We start from the raw sequence: 19705 nt of genomic DNA on the forward strand, positions 1-19705 counted from the left end.
ATTGATTATGTTGGAGTGTTTGTGTTGACCAAATGCCCTCAATAGAGAACTGTGTTCAAGCAAGAAAACCTACTCCTGACTCGTTTATTCCACCTTTCCGCTTTAGAATGACGCCCAATTACTTGGTCCGCTCACACCATCTACAATAAATGCGGCCCCAGGATATGCGGTTTCCAATTTGCACATAGTTCATTGTAGTTCCTTGAGAGCCATCTGGGGTTCGTCTTGTAGGGGAATATACACGGCAGTGAAGATAACTGCGGTCAGTGAGGTACTCCAGATTGGGAGAACAAAGGACTTGAGTTCCTGTACGTTACCACAATCACACCATGAGTTGTTAGTCATGAAACAAACCCCTCTGCTTTTTTACCCCAGAAAGTTCTTCTTGTCTCCTCGATGGATGGAGAACCCCGCGGGCTCAATTGACGGGGACAATATATCCGGAGAGATCCACGATTCTGTAAAACAGAGTATCCCCGATGTCTCTCTGGAAGGAGATCCTCACCCTGAGCTTGTCTACTTTATTGTCCAGGGACTGAACGTTAGTGAGCAATATACTCAGAAGTGGTGGATGGTATGCACGCCTGAGTCTGACTAGGGCCCCACTTATTCTTCCTCTTCTCCAGCATTGGCGTGTTGGTGCAGCCACTGGGATGAATAGAGCTCCCTTAGGGAAGTTCAAACAAAGGATCCAGATAAGGGAAGTAGAATTTCTGCTTGAATGTCTGGTAAGTGACTGCCATTCTAATGTCCTATAGTTATTTTTGGCTGTTGGTAATAATACTAGAAAGTTGCAAATTGGCTAAGGGCTGGAAACAGGGTGACTGTGTCTGTCAGTGCCATCTTAAAATATTTTGCTTGGGAGATAGAATGATGGTGCCGGACCTTTAAAGGGCCAATCAGCAGTTGAAACAACAGGTAAAAAGCACAGGAATGGGGCTTGAGAAATTTAACCAGAATCAAACTAATAGACATGGATACAAGCTGACCATCAATGATATCAAAATTATATTTTTAACCATCTTTTGAGTCGATATAGTGTTTGTTTACAGTAACATTGTTTACATACAATGGAGTAAACCAAGCTTTTGGGGGGGGTTATAATGGGGTACAAGAGTTAAACCAAGCTCGTGAGGTATTTAAAAGTTCTATTCTTCATGAATCAATGGGTACATATCATTCATTAGAAGTATTAAAAGAAAAGCAATCGCAGATATTCCATTTTTATTTTTTAGAAAGGAGGAGTATCGAGTGGAAGGAGCGAGTCTCGAGGAGCCAAAATGTGTTTAGTGAAATTGGCGAATTGACCAGTAGGGAGAGACAATGAGAGACCCTGTCCTGGCACAGCGACAGCGTCTTTCCTGTTCTGTTGGAGGGACTGCATGCATGGGAGGGAGTAGCAGCCTCAGTACCAGGCGGTGATCTCAGATCGGAGCACGGAGTGGATAGGGGAGGCTGCTAGGCTACATGCTGCTGCCGCTGCCACCTTTGTTGTAAGCAGGGAACGTTTGATTTCACCACTACATCCATACTGCAGCAGACATAGCCTACGGATATTTATCACGGATTGCAAGGGGAAATACATTACAACCGGCATACCCATGTACTTTTACGAGGGCAGAGGACTGCTTCTCCTCACGCTCTTGGCCGCTTTGCAGGTAATGTGTCTGCTGAACGGTTTTGTTGAGTTGGAACAGGACAGTTCTAGGACTAGTGCTTGTTTCAGTGACGATGCTTCTGCTGTGATCTGTCGGGTAACGTGCCCGCTTGTCCATTATGGCTCGCCTCTCCACTATGAAAAAAAGGCTACATGGGCATGTTTTGAATGGTTGCTAGATATAATGCAGTATTGGGAACTTGCATATGTGACGCGTCAACAAATAATGGCAATATGTAGTAGATTGATATTGCATGAAGATCAACCCTGGGTTATTGTAGCCGACACCGCTAGGGTCTATTTCAACGATGGGATTTGCCATTTAAAAAGCTACCCTTCTTCAAAATATGATTTTGTGTTGGCTTCAATGTATCAAGAGTAAATTAATTCAAATAAATCTAACCCACATAATATATTAAACATAGTATTATCTATTAGGGTATTCCGTCCATATGGTGATCAAGCAATACATTGTTTCTTCTTAAGTATTTTAAAAAAAAACTTGCTTAGATGATGATAGCCTATACATGCATGTTTGTTGGATACATGTAACCTTTTCACGAGAAAACATTATATGGTTACAAAGTTAACGTCTGCCAACTACTTGAATCATTTCACCGGACCGCGGGGTTACAAAAACCTACCATTATTTATTCCTAACGGACACGGAATGAGGCTCGAGGCAATGGCCCATTCCGTCTTGTAAATAGGCTATCGGTGCAAACAACAGCTACACACACCGGTGCACTTATCGTATCTAGAGTTTCACTAGGTTAGTGGAATCCACAAACTCTGCCTGGAACAATGCTGAGTTAATGTTTGATTTCCGACCAACAAATCGCCTTCAAGTCAGCTGCTTATTGTGCCTAGGCAGAATTTAAAGTATCAGCGTAGCCTATTCCAGGTTTCTATGCTATTTATCATATTTTATAGCTAATTCTGCATATTAAGGTTTCTTCGCAATTATTTGTTTTAATTACTAATTTAGTCCTAACTTACTTATTTGAGTTATAACATTATAATTAAGGAACTTTTTCTTTTAATGGTCAAAATAGTAAAATGATTCAGCTCTAATATGAGAAACAGTCTAATAATATATATAGGCCTATTTATGTTTTCCCCAAAACGAGATATCATTTTAGAAGAACTAGTGTGTGAACAATGCTGTTATATGCATCCTGGTGTGCTCTGCCTGATAATGTAGTGAGAGAAAGGCAGCCCTACACCTCCCCCTCCTGCCCCAGCATATTCCAGTCAAATTCCGCTGATTAATAGCAAGTGTCACTGATACACACAATGCTTTTTTTTCTGCTGAACTCTTCTCCTTTCACATTATTTTCAGGTCCGGTCTTTCTAAAGAAATAGGATTAAGTGTATTTGGAAAGATGGGGTCGACTGGTGCCCACCCAATATGTATGATCAGATTTGAACATGCTTGAACACAATCAGGGAATCTATTTAGACTCAACTCTGAATGGCTTAGGCCTACTTATTCTTTTTTTGGCGATGTTTATTTGAAATGTTTTATAAATGTGATTTCCGTGATGTGGTATTAATACATTGTGTTATTTTGTTATAGACTAGACCCACTCACACTTGATGAGATAAGTGTCAAACTCTATATCTATCTAAAAATCCATGTTGTCTTCAATTGAATTTGTGTCAATGAATGTTTGTTTCTTTTCGGAAAGAAGGTGGAGATAAATCATTTGGCAGGTGATCCTTTATTTTTCTAACAATGGCAGAAATATAATGTATCCGAAACAACATGACTGTTTTTAAATCTGAGATAGAGCGAGGCAGGGGGAGGAGAAAAAGGAACAGATGATGATGATGTAGTGTTTGAGTAGACACAGGAATTCACACACAGAGACGTTCGCCCCTACTGTTTAGTAGGAGTGTTAGGAGTTGTAGCCTAGTTTCACCGTTCCTGAATTTTAAAGCATCTTGTTAAACCAGACCAGAGTATTATAAGGGGGCCAACCAGCGTTCAACCATTTCCTGGGCTTGGGCCTCCCTCTCTCTCCTCACAGAGACAAATGGGGCCTGTTCCTACCTAGCCATGCTCCTTGGCTAATGCTTAACCCTTTTGGCCTCATTATCCTAATTGCAGTCCCCGCTATAAAAACAACAGATGCTTTGTAGAATTGTGGTGGAGGGTTCAGAACGTGACCAAGACTTTTCGGGGGGTAGTCAGAGAAGTGCATTTTGGAGGAGGGGGGGGGGGATTGTGACTCTTGACTCATTCTCTCCCCTCCCACCCCCCGGTCCTATCCCTGCAGATCGCAACTGAGAGCAGAGGCACCCTTCCTCTGTGCCGGCCGGGGTTCTCTGAAGATGTGTATGTCGCCGTGGTGCCAGAGAGTGCAGAGAAGGGACAGCCCCTTTTCAATGGTAAGCGCTGAATTGGGTAGATTCTTTCTATGTCGCTCTTCGCTGGCTGTTTATAGTATGTTTGTTCACATGTGCTTCAGTGTTTTTATGTGCGTGTGTCTGCGCCTGCCCATGTCTATATATAGATACTGCTGCACTGTCGGAACTAGAAGCACAAGCCTTTCGCTACACTCGGAATAACATATGCTAACCATGTGTACGTGACAAATACAATTTGATTTGATTTACTGTTGTTTCGCTCAACACGTGTATGATGCTGAGTGCGGTGGGAGGGTGACAACAAGCATTAAACGTATTTCAACAATTAGCGTTGCTGTTATGTGGGCCCAGAACCCCATGTTGTTTGGCTTGTAAAGCCAATGAAATCTCAGTCTGAATCAATTTAGCCCTGCTTCTAGTCATTTGCTTACACAGGCCTTTTTTGAAGAACAGAGCACAATGCAACAACAAAAAAATAATATTACCGCAGTGTTGCTGAAATTCCAATGCATTATCACTGGGGCAATCTGTTCCTGTGATGTGACTCCACTTTATTTGCATTTAAAAATAGTTTTTAAAGGCAATTGAAAGAATTAGAAACATGTTAAACCGTTTGGAAATTAGATTACTTTATACAGTCGCCTTTATGAAAAATGCATATTTATTTATTTACATTTTACTTTTATTTAACTAGGCAAGCCAGTTAAGAACAAATTCTTATTTACAATGACGGCCTAGGAAAAGCGGGTTAACTGCCTTGTTAAGGGGCAGAACGACAGATTTCTACCTTGTCGTCTCGGGGATTCGATCTCGCAACCTTTCGTTTACTAGTCCAACACTCTAACCACTATATGCTTGCATAAGTCACAGAAAGTCTCATTCTGAATAGGAAATGAAAAATCTAACTTCTTTCTTCGTCTTGAAATGGAACCGTGGCAGTTGTAATTCTAAAAGTGAAAACATTGGATGCACTTTGCATAGCACAGTCATGTAATAGACCTGTTGCTTGTGCCTCACACCTTCTATGTCTTGTTTCTATGTTTCTGTATTTTCTCCCATTTCCTATTACACATATGCTAACCCAAGTGGCATGCGGATCAAATGATCCAAGCTTTTATATCATGTGTGCTATTTGCTGCTTTAGGCAATAATTATTATGCGAGTAAATAAGTATGTGGTTATTATTTAAACAGAGCTTCAAGAAAATGCACAAATCTTGCAAGGACTTGGTAGAAACATATATTCAAGGAAATAAGTGGTCAGTGGCCATGCTGTTTTATAGTCCCAACCCCACTCCATGGCTGTCATTTCCTTGTGACACAGCTTTAAGTATCAGTGTTGCATTTTGTACGTCAACTGTTCTGTTGGAAATCCAAACATTGGAATAGCATCATGACTTGCTCGATCCAACCAGCCTTTTATCGGTTTCATTTGTGTCTGTTTCATATAACTTCGAAAACATATCATTCAGAAAATCACAGAAAACAAGGGAATGGTTTGTCATGTTTATTTTTTTTCAATCATTATAATGCAATGGAAACTGTAATTACAATGTATAATAGAAAATATGACCAATGTATTATTTGCGAGGAATCAGTCCCAAAGTGAAAATGCTGCCACACAAACAAACACAATTGCTATAGTGACAGCCACCAATAGCACCTCTGACCAGTGCTGAGACAGACGATAAAACAGGAATATACCACCAATGTGCTATCCAAGGGCTTGGGGCCTTGAGGTCATCTGAACCAGAAAACAGCTCCAGTGGCGTTGGATTTCACAGTGTGTGCCTAGAAGTCACAGTCAGCCGAGGTTGTGAGTCAGAAAGATGGAGGGGGGCGAGTAGGAATGAGGGAGAAGAGAGAGAGGGAAAAGAAGGGAGAAGGGGAAGGGAGAAAGAGACAGAGAAAGAGAGAGCGAGTAAAAGAGGGGTGGATGGAAAAGAAAGAAATAGCTTTTACACAGCCCAACCTCCAGTTTGATCCTCCAAGTGATAGTTTTGCCTCTCAGTTGGTTTGTGGATGGGCCGTGACCAGAGGTAATCGGGTTCCCATTTGTCAGCCACCCTTCATCCCTTCCCTCACCTTCTTCTCTCCTCTCCTCTCTATTTACCCTCCCTCACCTCCTCCTCTCTCCTCTATCTTAGCCCTCCCCCCAGCCCTCCAACCTCTATGGAGAGAGAGAGATTCCCTGACAGGGAGAGAGACACAGCACTTCTGTGTCATTGTAATGTGCTGGCCTGGAGCTGGGGCTGCATGGGGCTCAGTAGCTCAGTGGTGTGGGATGATGCTAATGAATGCGCCAGTCGCTAATGAAAGTCTCCTGTGGCATGTTTTGAAAGACAAAGCTTCCATGGTGTGGAGGGAGTGTTAAGCCCCCCTCATGTTTTCTAACTCCACTTTCACCATGCTGCTTGTGAATATTGTTTTTACCAGGAAGCTGGGAAACAGAGGATTTTCAAGAAGCACCTAGCCACATGAGGTGTGGTGTGGAGCCTAATGCCATGACACCTTTCTATTTTGGTCTTTCTGTGAGAATGCCTGCCTCCTGTGCATTTCATTACGTTTCTTAATTGCACCCTTAGGCCCTAAATAATGAATGAATGGAGACAGTGAATCTTGTAGCAGTCATTCTCCTCAACCATACCTCAGTGTTAATGCTCATTGTAATAGAAAATCCTTCCTTGTTATGTCAGAAATAATCTAGCAGCCTCATTGTAATATGCATGGACCTGTCCTCATTTAGAAAAGCTATTAGGGAGCGTAGATATACTAAGCTCTTTCTCGAGCCGGGACAGTTTATTTCCTCCAAGTTTGCCAAGAGGAATAGTTGTGAATATGACTGTAAACCTATCAGTATACAGTATTAGGTAACAGTAATACGATCACGTTGTTCTTGCTGCAGTTGACCCCGTGGAGAGTGGAGACCGTAGGAGAAGGGATAGGTTGTGAAGACGTTTCATTCCAACTCGCTGTCTCTGAAGGTGATTCTATTCGAGTAATTGATTACCAGAATACACACCATGAGAAGATCATAGCGAACAGCAGCATTCACATGCAAATGTTACGGAATAAATAACAAAGTAAAAAGTTTCCCGGCCCAAAACACATTCAGTTCTGCTTGGGTATTCTCTACAATGGCAATTCCTCCACAATACACCAGGTGATTGTTGAATTGTGAAGACGTAATGATTTGTTAGGTGATGCAGATCAGAGATTAACTATTGGTTGGCACCAAGCGAACGCTCCATCAGTTTTCAATAGAATCGTTCAGGTGTATCTGGACAACATTGGTTAGCAGAGCAGCAGAGGGGAAAGCGAGGGTGGACAATTATTTATCTGAGGTCTCCTCTCTCCTCTCTATCCGATGATGTGGATTTGAGCTTTTTGTTTGTGAACGTAAAGCTGCGCCAGGCTTAGGAAGTTTCCCACTGTCGGCCCCAAGGGGCCTCTCATGACCTTGCCTAAAGCAGGGAGCTATTTGTTTATGACTGATACTTAGTCACTCAGTGGAGAGAAAAGAACAAACATGGCCTATACATCAATTCCCCTCACTGTACTCATCACTAGTCACCACCACAGCTAAGCTAACACGGTGTCACCAGCAGGGAGTGTTCCCATAGAAAGGACGTTTTAACATTCATGTCAGGTTCGTTTCCTGTTCGATGGAAATTACTTAACTTTTGAAATCAGCAGGTAAAATGGCCATTATGGCTGGCGACGGTAGTATGGCCTGGGTCTGGGAGCTGCTGGATAATGGAATACTGGCTATAGAGAGCAGACTTGTACACTGAGTGTACAAAACATTAGGAACACCTTCCAAATATTGCATTGCAACCCATTTTGCCCTCAGAACAGCCTCAATATGTTGGGGGGAATGGACTCTACAAGGTGTCAAACGTTCCACAGGGTTGCTGGCCCATGTGAAAAACCCAGCAGCGTTGCAGTTCTTGACTCAAACCAGTGTGTCTGGCACCTACTACCACAACCCGTTCAAAGCCACTTCAATCTTTTGTTTTGCCCATTCACCCTCTGAATGGCACACATACAACACCCATATTTCAATTGTCTTAAGGCTTTGACCTGTCTCCTCCCCTTCATCTACACTGATTGAAGTGGATCAAGCAAGTGACATCAATAAGGGATCATAGCTTTCACCTGGATTCAGCTGGTCAGTCTATGTCATGGGAGGCTTTTTAAGCAGGAATGTAAAGTGAGTCACTCACAGCAGCATTATTCAGCAGAGGCTTTCCTCTCCAAAACTGGGTTAATGAAAAAGCCCAAAAGACTAATTGAACTTGAAACACTCTCCTCTCGCTTGCAGTCACCCTGCCTCCCCAACCCCATCACCTATGTTACACTATTTTCAAATTAGTACATTTTTACACCTCCCCCCAAGCCATTTAGTTTCAGATTTTTTTTCCCAATTAAGTGTTCTGGGCCGATGAAAATGCTTATAGTCTCCTACTTCAACTTCTGTTCAAGTGCTTTTAACGGCAGTTCGTCGACCGTGTCCACTGAGCCGTCTGTACATGGCTCCACTGACTGGGGGTTCAAACCCCAAGCCGGCCTGGGGAGACACAGTTGACCGATTTCATGATGTGGTTTGCACAAGCAGTACCAACACTAGCAGAGAGAGAGAGAAAGAGAGAGAGAGAGAGAGAGAGAGAGAGACTCACTTTGGATTTACAACCTCAACTCTCTTTCTGTCTAATGAAATGTAAACTGGATGGAAAGACCTCATGGGCAGAAGAAATAACATCACTTTTCATTACTTTGTCTTTTAGTATAATTACCTTTCCCTGGTCTGTTTGATTAAGACAAACATCTTAAACCAACAAAGAACCAGTCCCGTTTGACGGAAAGAAAACATTCAGAAAAATAAATGATAAACCTTCTTTTGTGGCTTTTGGCGTTTTTTAAGGGTGGAGATTGCGTTTGCGTGGTGTTGTTGTTCTGGTTCTCTGCACTCTTTCAAGGTGATGGCCCCTGGTATAGGGTACATTTGGGGCAGCTCTCAGAAGTGTTAGAGAGGCCGTGTGTTTGATCAGACGTGACCCTGGTCGATCCCGTCCTGTAAATTGGGGCCGGTGCTCAGCAACCAACTCAACCTCTTAAGACCCCAGGAGGGAGGAGGTGGGGATGCGTGTGTGTGTGTGGAGGGGGGTGGTGGCATGGTATTCTAGCGATCTCACACTGAAAGGAGAGACCGGTGAATGGAGGTCATGACCCTCACAGTGGCGGCCCCATGTACACGACACCTCTCAGTGCATGTTGTCCTGACCTGTCTAAATGAACATCTATCACCGGGAAAAGGAGAGGCGGGGAGGAGGAGCGTTCCGACGGAGCACCATTCGGTTGGGTGGATCTCTGCGGATGTTTCCACCGTACATGATAAATGGTAATGAATTAGCGTGACATTCGCAGCCTAATCAAAGGCATCTGTATTAGTTATGAGGGGCTGCTGTGGAAACACTGACGGAACATGATTCTCTTATGAAACATTATAGCAAAGATACACATTCCTTTCGTGAATAATGTGTGTCTGAAGGTTAGCCGGAGTCAGTGTCATCGCACAGCACATCATGGCCGTAGATAAGAGAATGTGTGTAACAGCGTAGTGCAATGAAATCTCCCCTCGGGCCGCCTTGCTGCAGTTGAGGTGGTGTAGTAGACCACTGTCTGAAGCACTGATGTCTGTGCCAATCCTGAATTATTCAATAGTCAAACAAGGCTTCTTTAATATTCTAATCCCCTGGTGAGATGAGATCCATAACTACAGAAGAGCCATCATCCTTCCATTCATCAGTCAGATGAGAAGAGGAGAGGAAGAGGGAATCAGCAGGAGGCATCCAACAGCTCAGCCAAGCCCTTACTTTTGTTTTCTCGTTACGATGATCGCTGAGTGTTACACAAGTTCCTCTTAACTCTTGTTTTTTATTTTTTTTAATAGTTGGACATCAACTGCAACCCCACGACCGGACCTCTCTCCCCATCTCATTTGATGGGGGCTCTAAATCCCAATCCCCCGCTTCCCTTGTTTTAAGTCGAAACAGCACTTCCTTCTTTCAGGGTGATCCTGTTTGCAGCACCAGTCCATTGCTCTCTTTCTCATTCCCCCCTCTTCCTCTTTTCCCCCCACCAAGCGGATCAATAGATCCAGGGTCTTTGTTTGGCTTGATCAATATGTTGTAATGAAGGCTGTGCTCCAATTCCCAGCTAAAGCATTGCTGCCTGTCTGCCTGCTGGGTTTTTTGGAGGAATCTGCTTTTCTCTTTATTGTTATGAGACCCCATGCATTTTCATTGTCCGCCTGTCGGTGTTGGTTTTTCCCCGTGCCACGCCCCCATGGCCTAGATAACTGCCACATATCATGTCGGCTGATTGGATCTCAGTGGTATATGGCTTCAATACCCCTGACCTCTGATGCAATTTTGCCTACGATATAACATGGAAGTTGTGTTAGTGTTGTGTTAATCCAGCAGTGAGAGGCGGGGGCTGAGGACACTATATACTGAACCTTTTCACGTGATCCCGGGTCCATGGCCCTCCAAAGGCCATATCATAACCATGAAACGGTAATGTTGTTAATGTATTAAAGCAAGTGCACCCATCTGCGGCTAATTTGCTCAGAGGTAGGGGAGGCTGGCTGTGCCATTTAGGGCTATGATGCTTGGTGGTATGACTGGAGAGGGCATCTTTTATTTATGGCTGACCTTTTTTCTCTCCAGTGGCTCCTTATCTAACAGCTAGTCTGCTCAGCATCTCCGCACGTTTTGGGGGCAGACAGGGACTTGTGAAAAGCCTGAATGCAGATAAAGGGATTTTTTTGTGTGGAGAGTGGTTGGTGGAGGGTTGACATTGGGGTTAACTCTTTAGTCTGGCTCACGTCTCAGCGCTCCTGTTCATATCGTTCATATCAGCGGCTAGCCCTGCCCTCTTGTTAGAGTGTGTAACACTCTGCCTCTTGTTAGAGTGTGTAACACTGACACAGGGCAGCAGTTAAGGTGCCTCTCCATTGCGCCGGTGTGTGCATGTGTGTGTGTCACAGTGAGTGTGTGTGTGTGTGTGGGTGTTTGTCCTTGGCATATAATTAGCCTTTTCAACCCAGAAGGCCCTGAGAGCCGGTGGGGCTCCTCTCCCTCTCCACCAGTCAGGAGAGTTCCCGGAAACCACAGCTGTTGCTAAGGGCCTTGACTTGTCGTCAGTCACATGACCCACCTATCATTCAAATATCTCAACTTACATTCAGGAGCATCCAATATGCTTTCTGTAAGGGTTAACGTCATCCACCTAGATGGGGTTCTTTTAAGTGTTGTTTCTAACCACATTTTTCAAATAATAATTGTGTTGACTGGGTTACCATGGGGATTGGATATGGAAACAAAGGTTTCAAACAATTGGTGCACGGATCCGTCCTCAGTCATGTGAAGGTTATGTCCTTTTATTTGTTATTTGCTTCTGAATCACACCAGGGCCCCTCCAGCCTTGAACCACTCTGGCTTGGGTTTCTGAAATTGATGTGTGTTCTTCAATCTAAACGACTGTCAGAAGGCAAAGATGCATTTATTTTTCTAAAACAATCCTTTCCTGTAAGCACTCTGTCATGAGGTGAGGTGAGACTGGGGGATGGTTCCTTTCTGAATCTGGGCGACCACGAATTCGGATGTGTGTGTTTTATTTAACATGAAAGACATCTGGAAAGTGCAGAACATGACCATTCCATGTAACGAGGTTGGGGTATAATTAGCTGTATTGGCCTCGCTTTCCACATAATATGCTTCCCTATATGTAGGCTAGTGTTATTTTTAACTAGTAAAACTCCAGACCCAGTCTTTCGCTTGGCAGACAACAGGTCAACACAGTGGAGGGAACTGTTTACTTTACTTAAGGATCTTGTGGTTTTCACTCGTTTTTTTTTTCTTTCTTCAGGAGGCAGGCCTCTTTAGTTTGGGCAGCAGCACAGCGAACAACTCCATATCTCTCCTGCTAGATTCCAGCTTCACAAAGAGAGCCCTGTTCACAGTGTTGGCCCAGCAGTCGATCGAGCAGTATTCAAAGAAACCTTTTTATTGTACCCTCCTCCCATTCGTCCATTCCCTCTCTCGGTGTTGTGTGCTTGTTTCTCTCATTATGCGGCTAAATAGCTGAGTGGGTGGAGGCTAGCCATCACCTTTTCCACCACATCCCACCATTCAGGCATCACTTAAGCATAAAGGAGGAAAATAACAAATATCCCTCGTACCACAGGAGCAAACTGCCTCCCCCCCCCAGTGAACTTTTGTTTGCTTTAGATACATGTAAATCCGTAACTACCGTTTTGTTGGCACTAGGGTGTGGCCTTGACAGCACAAGTATCTGAACCTCTGACACTACCTATATCAAATCAAATGTATTTGTCACATGCTTTGTTAACAACAGGTGTAGACTGACAGTGAAATGCTTACAATCACTTATCCTTCGAACAAGAAGCGTTCGAAAGGCAATAAAAAATAGCAGTGAGAAATGCCCAGAACCATCTCGTCTTTAGGGTCATAGAGTTAAATGATATTATGAATGATATATACATTTATGAGACAACTTGACTGAACTGCGAGCAGCTCTTTTTCTATTGAAACAGTGTGTGTATTTAAAGCATTTTTCTTTTGTTCTTGTCAAATGTTAAGCTCAGCCCAAGGTTTTAAGCCCCATGCTCAGCTAGAGAGGCAACAGGAATTGACACACCATTATTTCACTGACAACAAAAGGGGACATTTGAGGCAGGGAGACATAAATTGACCCAGATACTATAACCATGTTCCACAAAGGCCAATATCCTGCCTGGGAAGAGATCGAGACGACAGGCAGCCTCCCTCCCTCCTCTTCTCCCTCCCCCACCGCCTGTCGCATGCGTCACCAACTATTGTGTTCCGGACAGGGCTTCTGTTTCAACGTACCGGCGCTTCTTTGGACGCTACTCTTTGATAATTTGCCAGGTCCTGTCCTGTGACATCGCTCCCTGACGCATTCTCTTCTCTTCTCCCACTCATCCCTTTCCCCTCCATCTATCATCCCTCCTTCTACTACTCTATCACTCCCTCCCCATCCCCTTCTAAGCACTAAGCAGAGGTGTGATGGATGAGCCCCCATATCCTCCATAGGATGATTGATGTGCTTTAATTGAGTAATGCACTGATTCTACTGAAGCGTTCTGTTTAGCATTATACAGCGTCAAAACCAACCCCAGGTTTCGTTCCTTATGGCGACCTTGACAACCTCATGGGTGTTAGTCTTTAGCTGGGCACATAAAGCACTGTTAAAGTTGTGCTGGTAATGTTTTTGACGAATGGCCTGGCCCGGTGTTGTTTTGTGGAGGTTGGTGTTTTTTTATATTTCCCAGAGGTCTCTCTGTTTCAGCTGAAGAGGCCTCTGTGTCTGTCTGAAGTGCGCTGGAGGGAAGGAGAAAGAGAGAAGCAGAGGATGAGGCAGGAAATGAGTAACGATATCCACTACTCACTTATCATATCAAGCCAGGTCACCTCCGAAGGGACGGGTATTGATATGTGGCAACGAATTACGTTGATTTATATCAGTTTAATCTTGGGCATCTGGTGATTGGGAACACTGAGGCGACAGTTCCTCTTTGTTTCCCTTCGCCTGCCGTCTCCCACCAAAACTGTTTACCTCATCAGATGAGCGGATGTGTCTGCCTGTATTACTGTCCCGCTCAAAGTGATATACCGTTACCGGGCCGCGTTGACGCCGCCCGCCGTCGAGCTGCGGAAGTTATGATTGACCTGCGGTAAATTCTAGTTACCGTCTGAGGCGGGCGTGTAGGGGATGCTGCATCACAGAGCTACACCATTCAGTCAATCAATCAATCAAATGTATTTATAAAACCCTTTTTACATCAGCAGATGTCACAAAGTGCTACACAGAAACTCAGCCTAAAACCCCAAACAGCAAGCAATGCAGATGTATTTGTATTTATTATGGTCATGGGGTCCAGCAAAATTAAGGCAGTTGATACAATTTAAAAAAACATGCATTACACTCACCGATTTCACAACACACTGTGTGCCCTCAGGCCCCTACTACACCACTACCACCTATCTACAGTACTACATCCATGTGTATGCATATTATCCTGTGTGTGTGTGTATATGCATGTGTCTGTGCCAATGTTTGTGTTGCTTCACAGTCCCTGCTGTTCCATAAGGTGTTTTTTAATCTGTTTTTTTAAATCTAATTTGATACTTGCGTCAGTTACTTGATGTGGAATAGAGTACCATGTAGTCATGGCTCTATGTAGTACTGTGAGCCTCCAATAGTCTGTTCTGGACTTGGGGACTGTGAAGAGACCTCTTGTGGGGTATGCATGGGTGTCCGAGCTGTGTGCCAGTAGTTTAGACAGACAGCTCGGTGCATTCGACATGTCAATACCTCTCATAAGTAAAAGTAGTGATGAAGTCAATCTCTCCTCCACTTTCAGCCAGGATGTCGAAGCACGATGGCTAGGAAGAAACCTAGAGAGGAACACGCCCTTCTCCCCTCCCCCGTTAGCCTGTGTTATTTCACCCTGTGTCGATATTTACCGAGGCGTTAAAAAGCATGCAGTGTGCCACCACATTATTTGCTGTAATAGTGTGGGCTCAGCAAGATATGGGCTGGAAGGGGGTGGATGTACACTACTGGGAGCTCATAGGCCTGGGATGGTTGCTCCTTGCACCATGTAGCCTGTATACTGTGTGTTGGTCCTGGGCTGCAGTGCAGTATATGATTTGAGCCCTGTACATTAAATGAACCATTGAGGTGTATTTGAGAAAGGCTCAATAAATAGATTTGAGATTTGATTCTTTTTCAACTATGCACACAACGCCTGAGCAGTTTTTGTGCTGACCACTCAACCAGCCACCTTAGCAACATGTGCTGTGTTTGCTTCTCGCAAACTGATCAATCAACATGAACCAACATGTTATTTCAACGAACACATGTATTATTTGTTATTCAAGCTATAAGTAGATATATCAAGTTAGATAGGCCTAGGAAATGTGTTTTACAGGGCGCCAGACATTGTCTGTGTTAACTCACTCACTAACTTACTAGCATTACATTCCAGGTGCATTGCTTTCCAGGTAAACATTCCACCTCCAGCCTCCCACTGTATCCCACTAGAAAGCAACACACTCAATCTTCTATAGACCCTGTGTCACTCTTTCACTCTCCCCAAAAAGTGTTCTAAGCACTGTGACCTTTTGCCAAAGATAAGCTTCCGTCGGCTGACTTTAAGAGTTTAAAATAATAGCATCAGCCATGAGTCTATGACGTTGTTAACCATATGAGAGCTATGAGCCAAGGTTATTGACCTTTCATGCCTGTCACTAGTGATAGAGGGACTTGGGCCTGGGAGGTGAATATATTTGCCTTATTAAGGACCAGAGATTGGAATCAAAGACCTAGGGGGCAAATTTATCCTCCAATTTTCCCTCTCAGTGGACATTTAAACGTCTTTGTTGTACACTATTTGAACAATGCCCTTCTGCTAGAATAGAAAGTGATGGTGCCAGTAGTGTTTAGGCCTGGTGTGAAAGTCACACAGAATCATAATGTCTCGACTCAATCATAATGCATAGTGCAAGACAAGGGTTAAATGCAGGGGCTGATTGTAGGATTAACACTTGCGGTCCTGACTTACTTACCAGATCTTAATCTTGAACGGAGGTCATTATTACGGTATGTGATGAAGGATTTGCGGGGGGATTTGAAAGGCTGGTGTTTCAAGGATTTTATTCATAAGGGATTTAATGCTAGAGTTGCTGCAATGTTTTATTTTCAATCACAATCTTTTCTCTTTCTCCCTGCTGGGTCTTTGTACTGTGTGTGATTGATTTGGTATGTTTATAGCTGGAAAACAATACAACTGAGTGGAGGGCAAGAGAGGCAGATTTTAATGAACTATGTAAGGAATGTCGGCTGGAAGGACGGAAGGGTCAGGGAGATGCCGGCAAGAGAGACGTGGGTTGAGGAGACTGACCACATGTTATTAAGTATGAATGTCTTAGTGGGAGGTGAGGGAGGCATGCAGCCCTGTTATTGGGTTCTTATTCTATTCTCTTCTCTATGATTCTTTTTTTCTTTCTTCTAGCTGTCTGTATCGAACCACTTCTGTGTTTGTAGTCACACGCCACCCATCTCTCATTGGGTCCAACTAAACTTTGGAATCATTTCAATGTCTAGTTTTGATATTTGGTTGAGCTGTCAACTAACGTGAATTCAATGTGAAATCAACAAAAAATGTCACCGTGTTATTGGATTTCCCTTACGTTGATGGCGTTTTGCAAATCCAATCAGTTATCCACGTTGATACAACGTCATCACATTGAATTATTTTGTTGAAATGACGATTCAACCCGTTTTTGCTGAGTGGGTTATCTGTGAGGACCCACCAAGCTTTGTTTAGTGAATCCTGGATGTACATTATTACATATACATATTAACACAGGACCGCTGTCTCTCCCCATTAGAAATAAAATGCAAAAATATTTTTTTAATAAAATGGGTGTAGCCAACATCATGTTTGTGTGTTTGTTATTGCCAAGTGTCCCTAGTGGGGTCCATCTGAAAGCACATTTTTAATAACGCTGTCTTTTGTTTAGTGATTCGTAAATGTACAAATGAACCCAGGACCCTAACTATAGTCTGGTGTTTAGATTAGCCTGTTGAATTCGTCAAGTTTATAGAAAGATAGCCAAAGTATGTGGTAGAAGGATGGATGCATAAGGATGGTTTCAGTGTTTGTTTGTGTGTGTGCTCACATCTACACGTGTTTGTAGAGTGGGGATTTGGATTAGTTTCATACGTGGTATTTATAGGCAAAACACAGCCAATCTAGAGAATATGTTAGTTTCCAGTGGGGGTATGCAGGGGGGCTCAGTTTATTTTGGGCATTCAGGGCCTCTATATCATGCAGTCCTCTCCTGGCAGGAGGTGTGGGGAAGTGGGTGTCAGTTGATGGGATAAGATAAACAAAGATAAAGTCCCCGCTTCTGGCTCTTCAAGTTCATGTATGTTGTGGATGAGGTGCCAGGAGCATAAACCAAACGACTGATATGATTCATTTAATTGTTTGTTTTTAGAGCCGCAAATGAGGAATAGTTAGGGGAAAGGGTGCACCCCTGTGTAGTCCCCAATAAAGTGGACCTTGTTGGATGAGCAGAAAAAACAAGACAACTGTTGATTGGGAGGCCATTTGAATGTGAAGGGCTTGTTTTCGCTCTACTGCGTCCCACAGAGAATGCGTTGTCTAGGAGTGCTAAGGTCACAGTCACACAAACAAGGCCATTGTGTTGGGTGAATCAGCAGTGCATTTACCAGCGCTGTTCTATTCTGCTGTTGATCTCCCCCAACCACTAATGGCCATTGTTAGGGCTCTTTTATATGGTCGCTGAAGGATTCTTTTGTGAATAGAGATTTGATTGAAATGACGTTGGCATTGACAACTGTTGTGTATGAGACACCATATTAGGGAGTTACTGGATAAGCGATTTGCCTTACGTGTGTGTTGAATAGTACCGATATTGACGTTTATTACTTTTTTATATTCATGCACATACTAAAAGTATGTAGAGTAGAGTTGGGATTTTAAACTGTGGATTGATTGTGTGATTTCAAATGAAGGGTGAAGACACCAAACAGCAGAATGTGTTTGATATATTATAAAACAATGTACCATGGATTTGAATGCATACAGGCATGCGAGCAGGCACTTTGTCATGCCTGCAGCTGTGTGTGCACACTACCTATGATTCATGAACTTGAATCATACCGACCAATGACAGCAGCAGCACAGGCTGGTACTAAAGTAGCGCTGCCTGGGAGAATAACCTGTGTGGCGTGATAACTCTACAAGAACACCTCACCACTGTGACCAGCCATGCTGGCCACAAGCTCACCTGCCACACCACAGGTATCACCATAACGTCACAGCCAAACAATGTTGCCTTCTGCTTTCATAGCCAAGACAAAAACAAGAGTCTGTCGTTATTCTGTTGCGGCGGCAGCTCCCCCCTCTTCCTCACACCAGAACCATCCGCGGTCCCTTCAGAGCTGGGCTAGTACAGCCGTTAAGGCTGTGTGGTGTGTGGAGTATTAGGTGCTGCCTGGCTGCTGTTGACAGCTGGAACAGAATTCAATGCCACTTGGACACAGCTGAGGCAGTGTCTAGCCCTCCTCTCCTCACCCAATCCCCTCCTGTCTGGGCCCTGTGATTATCCCTGGCCTTTATTTATTATTCTGCCTATCGCCGGCACAGCGCAGGACGCCTAGAAAATGTGATTGCACCACCATCGATTTGTGCCTGTTTGAAATGAGGTGGGCCAGACAGAAATACACACACTTATGTGGGAGTAAGTCCTCCCCCTTTCTCTCTCTCTCTGTCTCTCTGTCTCTCTCTCTCTCTCACTCTCTGTCTCTCTCTCTCCCTTTCACCTCTGTGATTGTGACTACTTCCTGAGCCTGCTGTGCTGTGTGAGTGGCTGTGGCTCCTTAGTCTCTTGTTGTGCCTTGTCCGCCTGACTACTGAGGCGTCTGAGCATGTGTGTCTGTTTGGGCAGCTGTGCCCCACTGGTAAGTGCCGTTCCGTGGGGGATAAGTGGGGATAGGCATGCGCTCTGCTCTACCCGTCAAGAGTTTTTCATCTGCTTGCGAAACGCGACAGCTGGACTGAGCTTTGGACAGCGCTAAAGTCTCTTCTACTGCACTCCTCTACTCTTCCTGATCAGAGAGGGCCATCGAGAGAGAGACTTCGACAGTCTCTTTGCCTTTCTACAGTCTCTTTGCTTTCTTCTTGTTCTGGTTGAAAGCAAAGCTCTGCAAAATGAGAGCATGTGTTAAGAATTAGCACCGACAAAACTGTTTTAAGAGCGGCTTAACAATTGAAAGATGGGCTGTGGCCGGCTCCTTTGGTCTCCTCCTACGTTCTTGTGGTGAAAACACTGAGCGGTAATACGAGGAAGGGTTTTATGTGTGGAGGAGAAGAGAAGGCCAAGATGAGCCCTCCCCTTGGGGATTAATGGAACTCTTTGTCGCTGTTCATAGGAAATAGGAACGGCTCTTTGTTAATGGAGGGGACTCGACGGTCGCTGCAAGCAAATAACCACCCCTGTCATATCCCAAATCCCCCACAACCTCTAAATTAATTGCCTTGACTGACTCTCATCCTTCAACCTGATTTCCCCCCCCACACACACACACACTTTAAGCCTGTTTTTTCTGTCAAAGTCGCTCATTTATGATTCTGCTGCAGTGCACTGTGTGTGCTGGGGTAGTTTGGAGCGGCTTCTGAGACACTAAGGCTCACACTGTTAGTATTCACTGTCACTTCTATGGTTAAGGCCGTTGTCGAAGCGGAGACAGCCAAATAGTGGCACGCAGACCCTGATTCATGGCCTTGCCTGTGATTCCATGTTTAGTATTATCTGCCTGCTCTGATCTATTTTTCTGCAGCTCAACAACTTGTGGGCCTACCTCACAGTTAAGTGAACGGCTAGTTTTTTAATACTGCCAGCCAGTAAATAATTGTTTCTTCCTGACTGGTTGGACAGTGTTGTACAGATGTAGGATCTTCATTTAAGACAGTTTGCTAAAGCAGGAAAATAATTCTGCTGCAACAGGAAATGTGAATGTGGAAAATAATGAA

At 44.1% G+C, this 19705-nt stretch overlaps 1 protein-coding gene across 1 annotated transcript in view; it reads left to right on the forward strand.

Moving 5' to 3' along the window:
• Positions 1 to 1369: 1369 nt before the first annotated feature.
• LOC112226849 (cadherin-2) overlaps positions 1370 to 19705 on the forward strand; it is an 82325-nt gene continuing 63989 nt past the window's right edge. Inside the window, exons 1-2 of the mRNA XM_024391450.2 lie at positions 1370 to 1658; positions 3940 to 4051. Of these exons, the coding sequence (XP_024247218.1) occupies positions 1602 to 1658; positions 3940 to 4051 (169 nt within the window). The 5' untranslated portion in view covers positions 1370 to 1601. The remainder of the gene's footprint in view (positions 1659 to 3939; positions 4052 to 19705) is intronic.

This window comes from Oncorhynchus tshawytscha, linkage group LG28, assembly GCF_018296145.1.
Source record: "Oncorhynchus tshawytscha isolate Ot180627B linkage group LG28, Otsh_v2.0, whole genome shotgun sequence".
Classification (NCBI taxonomy): domain Eukaryota; kingdom Metazoa; phylum Chordata; class Actinopteri; order Salmoniformes; family Salmonidae; genus Oncorhynchus; species Oncorhynchus tshawytscha.